The following is a 13,893-nucleotide window of genomic DNA, read 5'->3' as shown; positions in this document are numbered from 1 at the left end:
GCTCCTAACCACCAGTTCAATCATAACACCCTCCTACGGCCCACTCCATGTCTCCTGGCCTGTCTTCTGGTAGCGCCTCCTGCCTCTGGACAATACGCTGACAGACACAGCAAACCTTCTTGCCACAGCTCGCATTGATGTGCCATCCTGGATGAGCTGCACTATCTGAGCCACTTGTGTGGGTTGTAGAGTCCGTCTCATGCTACCACGAGTGTGAAAGCACAACCAACATTCAAAAGTGACCAAAACATCATCCAGAAAGCATTGGTACTGAGATGTGGTCTGTGGTCGCAACCTGCAGAACCACTTCTTTATTGAGTGTGTCTTGATAATTGCCAATAATTTCCATCTGTTGTCTATTCCATTTGCACAACAGCATGTGAAATTGATTATCAAACAGTGTTTCTTCCTAAGTGGACAGTTTGATTTCACAGAAGTTTTATTTACTTGGAGTTATATTCTGTTGTTTAAGTGTTCCCTTTATTTTTTTGAGCAGTGTATATATACACAGCTCCTTTGTATAATGTCACTGGTAATCACTGTATTATCTGTACACGGACACTATATAAAGAGCTCCTGTGTATAATGTCACTGGTGATTCCTATATTATCTGTATACTAGACACTATATACAGAGCTCCCGTGTATAAGCTCACTGGTGATTACAGCATGATCTGTACAATGACACTATAAACAGAGCTCTTGTGTATAATGTTACTTAGTATTGTGTTTTGTTTTTTTGATTTTTTTTATTAATGATCAGAATTGTAGTAGTCAGTCACTATGTGGTGGTAATATGTTATCTGGTCATGGTGTGATAGTATTTGTCCCTGGTATGTGGTATTAATGGTCAGTTAAAAAAAATGTATGTGACTCATTCCCTTAAAGAAAAATACATAAAAATATATTTCTATTAAATAGGTTAGAGTGTAGTAGGGCCCGGCCAAAAGAGTCTACTTTGTCATGGTGGCAGGACTGTGGAAGGTTCGAAGGGTGGAGGCGGAGCTGGGGTGGGGCATGGGTGGAGTCTCAAGGGGGCCCCGAAAATGTTGCCAGTATGGGGTCCCGAAATTCCTAGTGGCAGCCCTGTATACGTCTACGAGGGTCTGCTGGGCACCATTGGAGTCCATTATGTGACGTCATATGACGTGGCACTGTGACTGTGCACCAGACCATGTAGCGAGATCCAGTTAGGGGTTAACCAGGAGTAGAAATACAGTTACGCTTTTATTCCTAGAATCAGTGGCACTCGTATGTGACTGGTAGTTTTTGGTATTACCGGTCATGTTTGATAAAGTCCTTGGACACGAGCTGCGATACAGGAGACAACATGTGGTTTTTATATAAAATAAAATATATTCAAAATCCATTGACCAGTTCAGGAACCATGTAACATCAATCGAATGTCTGCAAGCTCTCCAATATCAGAAGGAAAATAAAATGCAATATACCGTACTTAACGTGTAAATGCCTTATGTTGTACTGGCAAGTCTAATGTCAGCTGCCAGCGTACGGCGCGGCCCCGGCAACCAAGCAGTGTATGGTGCGGCCCCAGCAACTGAGCAGCGTACGGTGGGGCCCCGGCAACCGAGCAGCGTACGGCGCGGCCCCAGCAACCGAGCAGTGTATGGTGCGGCCCCGGAGCAGCGTACGGTGCGGCCCCTGCAACCGAGCAGCGTATGGTGCGGCCCTGGCAATTGAGCAGCGTACGGCACGGATTTGGCAACCGAGCAGTGTATGGTGCGGCCCCGGCAACTGAGCAGTGTATGGTGCGGACCCTGCAACCGAGCAGCGTACGGCGCGGCCCCGGCAACTGAGCAGCGTACGGCGCGGCCCTGGCAACCAAGCAGTGTATGATGCAGCCCTGGCAACCGAGCAGAATACGGTGCGGCCCCTGCAACCGAGCAGTGTATGGTGCGGCCCTGGCAATTGAGCAGCGTACGGCACGGATTTGGCAACCGAGCAGTGTATGGTGCGGCCCTGGCAATTGAGCAGCGTACGGCACAGATCTGGCAAACGAGCAGTGTATGGTGCGGCCCCGGAAACCGAGCAGCGTATTGTGTGGCTTCAGATTTTTCAATAGTTGCAACTCCATGCAAAAAAGTAATATGAGGCAATGAAAACATCATAGCTTCCCTCATAATGGTACCAATAAAGATGTCAGCTCGCCATTCAAAAAAAAAAAAACACAAGCCCTCACACAGCCCAATCAATTGAAAAACTATGATAAATTGTTATGGGACACAGAAAAATCGCGGCGGCCATTTCCCTGAAGCCGAGATGCGAACTCTGCTTCAGGAAAATGGCCGCCGCGATCTCCATCTGCGCACGCGCGGCATCCCGCGGCCATTTTCCTGAAGCCGGGGCCAGCAGAGCGCCGCTTCTGTGCACGCGCGGCCAAAGGAAGATGGCCGCCCCCACCGATCACCAATGAAATAGTGCACATCGCGCTCTTTTAACTCCCCTGTGCAGTGGATTCGGGACCTTGGGCATGCGCAAACCACTACGCCACCAACGGAAAACTAAGCAAGATCTGGGGGAAGACACCACGCCCTTTTGACCAGACCAGCCTGATTGACAGACGAAAACGGCTACTTTGGTAACGTATTTTGGCAGCATAGGTGGGGAATCGGGGTCCACAAATTACACTGTTGAAATGCACAGCTCAAGCCCTATTTAACAGTATGTTTATCTCATACGGAAAAAACGGGGTGACAGGTGCCCTTTAAGAAGTAGTTCAGGCACAAAGAACAATGAGCTTCACATGTTTGGATTAATTATCTCTTTTTCCAGCCTTTTCTGACTATTTAAGACCCTCCCCAAACTTGTGAACAGCACTCAAACATGGTCAACATGGGAAAGACAAAGGAGCATTCCAAGGCCATCAGAGACAAGATCGTGGAGGGTCACAAGGCTGGCAAGGGGTACAAAACCCTTTCCAAGGAGTTGGGCCTACCTGTCTCCACTGTTGGGAGCATCATCGGGAAGTGGAAGGCTTATGGAACTACTGTTAGCCTTCCACGGCCTGGACAGCCTTTGAAAGTTTCCTCCCGTGCCGAGGCCAGGCTTGTCCGAAGAGTCAAGGCTAACCCAAGGACAACAAGGAAGGATCTCCGGGAAGATCTCATGGCAGTGGGGACATTGGTTTCAGTCAATACCATAAGTAACGTACTCCACCGCAATGGTCTCCGTTCCAGACGAGCCCGTAAGGTACCTTTACTTTCAAAGCGTCATGTCAAGGCTCGTCTACAGTTTGATCATGATCACTTGGAGGACTCGGAGACTGACTGGTTCAAGGTTCTCTGGTCTGATGAGACCAAGATCGAGATCTTTGGTGCCAACCACACACGTGACGTTTGGAGACTGGATGGCACTGCATACGACCCCAAGAATACCATCCCTACAGTCAAGCATGGTGGTGGCAGCATCATGCTGTGGGGCTGTTTCTCAGCCAAGGGGCCTGGCCATCTGGTCCGCATCCATGGGAAGATGGATAGCACGGCCTACCTGGAGATTTTGGCCAAGAACCTCCGCTCCTCCATCAGGGATCTTTAGATGGGTCGACATTTCATCTTCCAACAAGACAACGACCCAAAGCACACAGCCAAGAAAACCAAGGCCTGGTTCAAGAGGCAAAAAATCAAGGTGTTGCAGTGGCCTAGTCAGTCTCCTGACCTTAACACAATTGAAAACTTGTGGAAGGAGCTCAAGATTAAAGTCCACATGAGACACCCAAAGAACCTAGATAACTTGGAGAAGATCTGCATGGAGGAGTGGGCCAAGATAACTCCAGAGACCTGTGCCGGCCTGATCAGGTCTTATAAAAGACGATTATTAGCTGTAATTGCAAACAAAGGTTATTCCACAAAATATTAAACCTAGGGGTTGAATAATAATTGACCCACACTTTTATGTTTAAAATTTATAAAAATTTAACTAAGCAACAAAACTTTTTGGTTTGTAAGATTTATGCATCTGTTAATAAATCCTGCTCTTGTTTGAAGTTTGAAGGCTCTAACTTATTTGCATCTTATTAAACCTGCTAAATCTGCAGGGGGTTGAATACTACTTTTAGGCACTGTATGTATATATATATATATATATATATATATATATATATATATATATATATATATATATATATATATATATATATATATATATATATATATATATATATATATATATATATATATGAGAAAAATTGGAACAGCACAAATCCTATACTTATCTTCGGGTGCAAAGCCTCAACAACCCGTCCATCGGTTGTTTTCAGTCCATATATTTCACAAAAGCAGGCAGCACTCCATATTCTTTGAGACAATGTGCAGGTGTTTATTAAGCCCACATCTCCATGCAACGTTTCGGCTCTGACTGAGCCTTTCTCAAGCAGTGAACAATCCTTTGTACAACATATATATAGGGACATACCCCTATCATCCCCTGAATACAGACAATCTAGAATATGTATGTCCACGTAGTATATTGCCAAGCCACGTAGTATATTGCCCAGTGACGTAGTATACAGCACAGAGCCAAATAGTATATTGCCAGTTACGTAGTATATTGGCCAGTTACATAGTATATTGCCCAGTGACGTAGTATATTGCCCAGTGACGTAGTATATTGGCCAGTTACGTAGTATACAGCACAGAGCCACGTAGTATATTGCCCAGCTACGTAGTATATTGCCCAGCCATGTATGACACAGGTTAAAAAAATAAAAAATAAACATATACTCACCTTCCGCAGGCGCGTTGTAGCTCTGTCGCCTGTGTGGGGTGCAGGCAGCAGCTTCCGGTCCCAGGGTGTGATGACGTCGCGGTCACATGACCGTGACGTCACGGCAGGTCCTTGTCGCGCAGGACCTGTGATGACGTCGCGGTCACATGACCCTGTTGCGGTCACATGACCGTGACGTCACGACAGGTCCTTTCCGCGCAGGCGCGCAGGACTTGTGATGATGCATTCCTTTCACTAACTGCTCAAACAGACCTGAGTAGTGAGGTCTCGGTAGCATAACTTTACCTTTTTGGCAGCATTGAGTAAACTGATTGTCAGATGGTTTTTCATCAATGAAATTCAGACAGTCGCATTTAGAGCAAACTGCATTCATATTCCCACAGTAGTGTTCATGAATTGTACTTTCATTGTCTGTTACGTAATGTGCAAGTTGTTGAATATCGTCCTGGTCGTGCCTTAGTTGGTAGAGCATTCGTTTTTTATGAATTTGGCGATCATGTTGTTCCTGTCGTACAACAGTTTGTTGTGGTGTCTCCGGTTGGCGACGGTGTCTGTGAGATTCCACATCCTGGGCTTGTCTGGCGGCAGTTTGTGGTGGTGTCTCCTGTTGGTGACATTTTCTGTGAGATTCCACATCCTGGGCTTGTCTGGCGGCAGTTTGTTGTGGTGTCTCCTGTTGGCGACGGTGTCTGTGAGATTCCACATCCTGGGTTTTTCTGGCGGCAGTTTGTTGTGGTGTCTCCTGTTGGCGACGGTGTCTGTGAGATTCCACATCCTGGGCTTGTCTGGCGGCAGTTTGTTGTGGTGTCTCCTGTTGGCGACGGTGTCTGTGAGATTCCACATCCTGGGCTTGTCTGGCAGCAGTTTGTTGTGGTGTCTCCTGTTAGCGACATTGTCTGTGAGATTCCACATCCTGGGCTTGTTTGGCGGCAGTTTGTTGTGGTGTCTCCTGTTCCCGATGTTGTCGTTTTCTTGCTGCTGCTGCTGCTTTTCTGTCATCCTCATTGACATATTTTCATTTACGACCCATTCTAAGATAGAAACACAGGGAGATGCCGCCCATACAGGGAGACGCAGACACGCACCCTACACAATGGCGGCACTTGACAGCAGTGGAGGACAATGATGATTCCAGAATTCGTGGCAGACTGTGCCCGTCGCTGATTGGTCGAGGCCGGCTGGCCTCGACCAATCAGCAAGGCGGGATTTCCGAGACAGACAGACAATTAGACCCTTAGACAACACAATGGAAGAACTTGACAGCAGTGGAGGACAATGCCCGTCGCTGATTGGCAGCCTCGACCAATCAGAGACGCGGGATTTCCGGGACAGACAGACAATTAAACCCTTAGACAATTATATACACTAGATTGTGGCCCGATTCTATTGCATTGGGTATTCTAGAATATGCATGTCCCCGTAGTATATGGACAATGATGATTCCAGAATTCGCGGCAGACTGTGCCCGTCGCTGATTGGTCGAGGCAACCTTTATGACATCATCGTCGCCATGGCAACCATTATGACATCTACGTCGATACTGTGCCCGTCGCTGATTGGTCGAGGCCTGGCGGCCTTGACCAGAGACGCGGGATTTCCAGGACAGACAGAAAAACCCTTAGACAATTATATATATAGATATATATATTAGTACACTACGCTACACTCCTGCTTCCCCTCTTTGCAAATCTCTTCACTGGCTCCCAATTTCCCAGTGTATCCAGTTTAAACTACTAACGCTGACCTACAAAGCCGTCAATAACCTTTCTCCTCCGTATATTTCCATACTAATCTCTCATTATCTTCCCTCACGTAATCTCCGGTCCTCCCAAGACCTCCTCCTCTCCTCCACACTCATCCGCTCCTCACCCAACCGCCTCCAAGACTTCTCCCGAATATCCACCATCCTCTGGAATTCTGTGCCCCAACAAGTCCGGTTATCCACTACTTTTGGATCCTTCAAAAGAAACCTGAAAACCCATCTCTTCAAAGAAGCTTACAGCCTGTGAAGACCACACGGCAACCTCAACACCATTGTAGCTACTGCAACCCTCAACCTATTGTCTCCTTCCCCACAATCCTGTAGAATGTAAGCCCACAAGGGCAGGGTCCTTGCCCCTCTGTATCAGTCTGTAATTGTTAGTTTTGTTTACTGTAAGTGATATTTGTATTTCGATGTAACCCCTTCTCATGTACAACACCATGGAATTAATGGTGCTATATAAATAACAATAATAATAATAATAATTAAAAAAAAAAAATATATATATATATATATATATATATATATATATATATATATATATATATATATATATATATATATATATATACACACACACGAAGTGCAGCGTGTGGTAAGCAATTAGGTTGGGGGGGGGGGCCGATATGCAAAAAAACAGCACTTCTATACAGGAGTTGTTCAACAGTAAAATATTTCTTTTTTCCTAGGCATGGATTGATTAAAAATAATAAGGCTGTGTGTTCAAGTTCTGGATTTTTCGCGTTTTTCAGCAGTTTTCCGCTAAAAAAACGCATACATTAAGCATCCTATTATTAAAATGCATTCCGCATTTTTTGCACACATACTGCGTTTTTTTCCAGGAGCGGAAACGCATTCCGGAAAAAACGCAGCATGTTCATTAATTTTGCGGAATCGTGGGGATTCCGCACACATAGCAATGCATTGATCCGCTTACTTCCCGCATGTGGCTAGGCCCACCATGCGGGAAGTAAGCGGATCATGTGCGGATGGTACCCAGGGTGGAGGAGAGGAGACTCTCCTCCACGGACTGGCCACCATATCACTGTTAAAAAAAAGAATGCGTTCCCAGGGATGCACTGAGCGAAGGACCTGGGATGACGTCGCGTTCACACGACCGTGACGTCACAAAGGTCCTTCGCGCAAAGCATCCCTGGGAACAGAATGAACCGGGAGTGCAGCTGAGATCGGGGGCCTTCGGAAGGTGAGAATAACCATATTTTTATTTTTTTTAATTATTTTTAACATAAGATCTTTCTACTATTGATGCTGCATAGGCTGCATCAATAGTAAAACGTTTGTCACACTTGTGAAACAGTATGTTTAACAAGTGTGACCAACCTGTCAGTCAGTTTTCCAAGCGATGCTACAGACCGCTTGGAAAACGCTAGCATTCTGCAAGCTAATTACGCTTGCAAAACGCTAGTGTTTAGTGGGAATACGCATGCCAATGCCGTATGCGTATTTCCCGTGGCAGGGCGTTCCGGAAGTGCCGCGGCATTTCCGGACATGTGCAGATAGCCTAAAAGTAGGAGGCATACTCACCTCCCAGCGCACCCGCGGATCCAGCAGACTGCTTGGAGGGCTGTGACAGAGGTGTCTGCTCTATTTAGAAGTCACAGGAGCTTTGCCGCCTGTAATTGGCTGCAGCGGTCAGATGACTAGTAGTGTGCCATCAGAGAAACATCCAATAATACGCTACTCCAGTCACCTGACCACTGCAGCCAACCACAGGCTGAAGAGTTGCAGTGACTTCCTAATGGAGCAGACACAAACTTCTGGAGCGACCTTTGTTGTAGAATCAAGGGCACCGGATGGTGAGAATGCCTCAGTTTAAGAAATAATAATCAGTCTATGCCTTAAAAATATATATATTTTACTCTCAGACAACATTAAGTGTGGTGCAGAGGAAGAAATCTGGAATCATGTCCGTGGCCATTACATAAGGACGTTTTACATCTTTATCTGGTTGCAGGGAAAGGTTCCTGATGTTCTTAACAAGGAGCTTCTGACAATGACGCAACAAATAAAGTAGCGCTCTGAAGCACTATGGCATGAAAACATGAAATATATGAAATATGAATGTCATTACTGCTCTAGAAAATGGGAAAAATTGAGAATGCTTAGCACATAAATTAGCCAATTCATGTATAACCAGCAGCCGCGATAAGGTGATTTTCATTGCTGGGATCCTATCCAAATGTGAATCCTCTCCTAGGCTGAAGTCCACATTTACAGGGGCAGATAGGATCCTGTCCTCTATTATCTACAGCAGACATTTCATCTTTGCATGCTATAGCGCTACAGAGAGCACCTTTGGTTGTTAGTTATATATGGAGATGGCTACTCTTAGTAAGCACCTGATCACACCGGGTTTCTGTGTGGAAGTGACGTCAGTGTTTTGTTATAATGATGCTTCTTAGATTCAGGAGCTGCATACAACACAGAAGGGAGGGGGATCTGGAAATATGGATTTTAATCGGGCATCTTTTGTAATAATGATTGTGCTCCATGCTGCTCCCTTCAAAATCTTCAGATTTGGATTATAGGTGACTACTAAAGTGACTGGGTTGCTTTCTTCGGTTTTGTAATGTAGGAGATGATTCCTTGACATTCTGGCAGCTCTCGCAATCTGGTTTTCAATTAACCACGGATGATATGCCCGATTCCGTAGAGTCTTTCTGAGGCCACCAGAATGTTTGTCTCTATCAGTAGGATTGGAACATATCGGAGTATATCTCATGGCCTGATTGTAGACAATAGGTGCTTACGTGTTTGGGATGAAACCGGTCCCTTCTGACATCTGTTGGGCGGTCATTTGGCTTCTGTTACAGGGATGTCTCTATTTTATTATCCTGTATCTTGTTCTGTTTTTGGTGGGTCAGAGATCTGTGTCAGCCTTCCCACGGTCCATGGAGCTGGTCTAGTAGGTGAGAGGCCTATCGATCCTCGGCCTTCCTACTACAGTCAGCTGGTCTAACGGGTGAGAGCTGCCAGAGCCTTCCCGTTACACTCTGTAGGTTTAGGGGTTACGGCCATGACAGCTTTCCTGCTACACCTTGAGAGCTCATTCTGACTTTCTAGAGCGTGGCCTGTGGACAAGGTCCAGCCACACTGAGGGGGCATTTCCAGAAACGTGAGCTGTGTAAAATATAAGTTGAATCCAAGGGTAACTTGTTTTGTGTGCAGTCAGGGCGCCCAATGGGATTAAAAACAGCTATACAGATAGTAAAAGACAGAAGGAAAAGAAGCAGTGAAGAATGTGGGACCAATACTGAAAAAACAAACATGCCACAGTGTGGAAGCTTGGGTCTGCAAAAATGGCCCAGTTTCAGGGAAAAGAAAAAGACAAAATAAAAAAAGAAAAAACAATAGCAAGTGAATTTATGGTGTCATGCAGATGAGGAAGTGCAATGGTGAGGATGTAAGGAGACCACAGTGGGATGTAAGGTTTATTATGCACAAAAATCTAGGACCGTGACTGCAACCACCCCACCTCTGTATAACCAGAGACCCAGACAAGTCGGATGGGCTGGTAAACATTGTGGTCAGCCAAACCCAGACTGGAGAGATACTTGTGTGACCTGTGCAGCCACCCGACCTAAGAGAGGTAGACTGAATCCTGCCCAGACAAGATTACATGTAATGTCAGAAGAAGCTGACACAGATGTGAGGAACATCATGTCACCTCCACCACCAGACAACCATCCACATCAGGACCAAGGAGGCTGACTAGAGTGAGACAGACACGGGAGTATTATCCCTGGAGCCAGCTAGCTATGTTACGACAGTTGTCTGACCCCGAGAACTAACCTTTCCTTACAGACAATACAACGGCCGTATAAGTGCACCTGGGCAGACCCAGGGAGTATGGCGACTGCGAAGGCAGGTGATGTACCAGGACACATAATTAAGACACATACAGATGTGACAAAGGATCAAGCGTGGGCCAGGAATGATCAATCTGCATGGTCTGGGGAGATGTACTGTGAATCACTGAAACAATCAGAGCAGTCTGTACTCATGACTGACGGGACACAGCGAAAAGGCAAGAGTAGAGACATGCCTTGGGTTACAGCTAAAGTGGGCAGATATGGGGTACAGTGTTAGGAACCCTCTTGATGCTAAAATACTGATGAACGCATTCAATGACGGTATGAACAATGGCTTACGGGACGCAGTCCAGACAGCCAGACCTGAATGGAGAAACAATGACCCAAAGACCTTTTACAAGTAGCTAAAGGAAGTGAACAGACAAGGACAAAGCGACCAGTCATGTATGGTAGAGCACAAGGAAAACAGCGGAGACACAGTTAGGGACCTGATGACCTAGTAACAGTGCGATGCTGGAATTGTGGGGAAAACGGATAATACTGCAAAAACCCTAAAAAAAATTTAAAAAAAGACGGAGCAGACTGATTTTCCACCTCCTTTATCTTTGGACTAGGAAACGGGTAAACCAGTGACAAGTGTGTACCCTGTTTTTATTTCCTCAGGACCTGTTCCTAGTCTGATTAAGACCATAACATAACACGGGGCGAACCAGGCAGACTCATTGTCAAGGATTTCATACTTCTTATCTGATATGCCTTTAAGATTCTGCAAAAACATGTTATGGGTATATGATAAATGGAGTCACCATGACCTGGGTAATAGGGGGGCTACAATGAGTTCCATTATTTGTAAATGGTATAAGACGCAATATTCTCAGTGGGAATAAGCAGAAAACCTTATCCTCACAAGTGTGTATTCTTTTCTCCAATCGCTCCTTATTTGAGGGCCAATCCTCAATCTCTGATCCAGCATATCTAAATTTGGGAAAATATGGCAAGGATTGTCTGTCTGATAGGCAATCCCTGCATGCGTTGTGGCTGTCAAACACACGTGAGACATGCAGATGCGGCGACTCGAACATATTTTTCCAGCACGCCGAAGTTGATTAGCACCAAGCATGCTCGGATAACACCTACTCTGAGCACGTCTGCTCATCACTAGCCTACATCACATCCACATAGTCCACCATTGTTCTTACCTTCCAAACACAGCTGAACAAAGTTTCTACAAGCTTTAGGAGTTTCTTTCGACCATAATTCAATGTCAATCTCTCCAGCTGTTGTTTTCAACAGAACCTACAATACAGGAATTATAAATGGTGTGAAAATGTACAATCAGCTGAGCCAGGTATGGGGGTGGGGAGACAAAGCTGTTGCTCCATGAGCATTCGGACAATCGGTAATGAATGTGCTGCACAGTGCAACTCTATATGGGCAGAAGAATACTTGCTATTAGTGACCTTACCAGTCTCCCATATAGGAAAGAATCTGTATATTCACAAGACAATATAGCAGTCCACAGGTTCTAAATGAGATCAGATGACATCTGTGGAGTTTCCTGGCCATGTACTAAAAGTTTCAGTGTTTTGTTCACTAAGCCACTCAGTTACTACTGGTGTCTCGTGACATGATCTCCATCATCCTGGATAAAATGTTGTTCATCACCAAATTTTTCCTGGATCGTTGGAAGATGTTGCTCTTGAAGGATGTTTAGATCCCATTCTTTATTCACTGCAGTGTCGTTAGGCAAAATTGTGAGTGAGCCCCCTCCATGCCCCCACACATGGTCTCAGGATGACGTAGTACTGGCAAACACAGGACTCATAGTAGTGTTCACCTTTTTTGTGGACACGCGTTTCATCCACACTTCTTTTGTTCCCCTGAAGAAGTGTGGACGAAACGTGCGTCGGGGTGGAGGGACACGGAACTTTCTCCATACATTTAGTGAGTATAGTTTGGAATTTTGTTATTTGATTATGCTGTATAATTGACAGTCTGTACTTATTTTGATCTGTGAGTGGTTATTAGAGTAATATTGATTGTGGATCATTAGTTGTTTTGATATTGTTAATATTTCCATATAACACCACCTTAGTCATTATATAGGCTGTTCATAGACTTTTTTGAGATTACATTATCAGGAAATTCAAATAATTGAGCACAGCAGAAGTTTGTATAGGAGAAAGTAGCCTTATTTGTCCCTCATATCTGAGGTTACTTGTTTTATTACATGAACTATATTTAAGAGTATTTAATAAACTATTACTAGATTGGAATGGAATCCGTTTAATTGTGCCTTTATTCTGCTCACCTTTGCACGTTATGTGATAATGGTCTGACGGACAGGTTATGTGCTCGTAGATTATGTTTGTGTCCCTGCAGCTGCATGATTTGCAGCTGTTAGACAGCCTGAATACATGTGGGGGTTCCCTAACAAACAGGCAATTCCTGCATGTGTTCAGACTGTCTACCAGCCGCAAATCATGCAGCTGCGAGGACACAAACATAATCTACGAGCACACCCAAGATACTCGGAGAACACCCGAGCATGCTCGGAAAACTCGAGTAACGAGAATACTCGCTCATCACTAGTTCCTCTGCTGTCACTCTCTGCACTTCCTGTAGAATCTCAGTCCGTCCTTGACGTTTTCTTGGAGAAAAGTGGCTTTTTGCATCCCTTTTAGACACCAGGCTGCCGTCCACGGAGGGGGCTCACTCACAATGTTTCCTAAGAACAATGGAAAGAATAAGGAATGGGATCTAGACATCCTTCAAAAGAAACTTCTCCCAACCATCCAGGAGCAATTTGGTGATGAATAGGGTTGAGCGACTTTGACTTTTTTAGGGTCAAGTCATGTTTCGCGAAACCCGACTATTTGAAAAGTCGAGTCGGGCGAAATCGGCCGATTACTGCGAAAAGTCGGGGATCGGCCGGAACACGAAACCCTATGCACGTCAATGGATAATTAAATTTTTTTGTTTGTTTTTTTTCTTCTCTCTCTCTCCCCCTCCGTTCCAGCACAGAAAATCTCATATTGCACATTGCAAATCCCTACTGCGCACAAGCGATAAAATGGCGATAGCCGTGCACTCCGCCTAGACCTATGTCATCACACTGCCCATGCTCCTTCATTGGCTGAAAAAATGGCGCTAAACGCGTCATACGACACGCGACTTTGGCGCCAAGATCGTGTACCGCATGGCCGACCCCACACAGGGATCGGGTCGGGTTTCTTGAGACGCCGACTTTGCCAAAAGTCGTCGACTTATGAAAATGACCGATCCGTTTCGCTCAACCCTAGTGATGAACAATGCCTTTTCATGATGGAGATCATGTCACAATGCAAAAGCGATAACAAAGTGGCTCAGAGAATAAAAGATTGGACATTTTGGTCCATGGCCAGGAATCTCCCCAGATCTCAATCCCAGTGAGAACCTGTGGGGGTAGATGAGTGAATTGAACTAATCAGTCAAGATCAATAGTCCCTGGCCATCCTTCAAAATCATGTTTTCTCCAAAATGACGCAACGTTTCAGAGTAAAACACACCTGAATGC

General features: G+C 45.3%; 1 protein-coding gene across 1 annotated transcript in view; it reads right to left on the bottom strand.

Moving 5' to 3' along the window:
* CWC27 (CWC27 spliceosome associated cyclophilin) overlaps nt 1–13,893 on the bottom strand; it is a 270,523-nt gene that overhangs the window by 253,901 nt on the left and 2,729 nt on the right. Inside the window, exon 2 of the mRNA XM_077286145.1 lies at nt 11,537–11,633. Coding sequence (XP_077142260.1) covers nt 11,537–11,633 — 97 coding nt within the window. The remainder of the gene's footprint in view (nt 1–11,536; nt 11,634–13,893) is intronic.

Source organism: Ranitomeya variabilis, chromosome 1, assembly GCF_051348905.1.
Source record: "Ranitomeya variabilis isolate aRanVar5 chromosome 1, aRanVar5.hap1, whole genome shotgun sequence".
Lineage (NCBI taxonomy): Eukaryota > Metazoa > Chordata > Amphibia > Anura > Dendrobatidae > Ranitomeya > Ranitomeya variabilis.
This window is presented reverse-complemented; position numbering and strand designations above follow the sequence as displayed.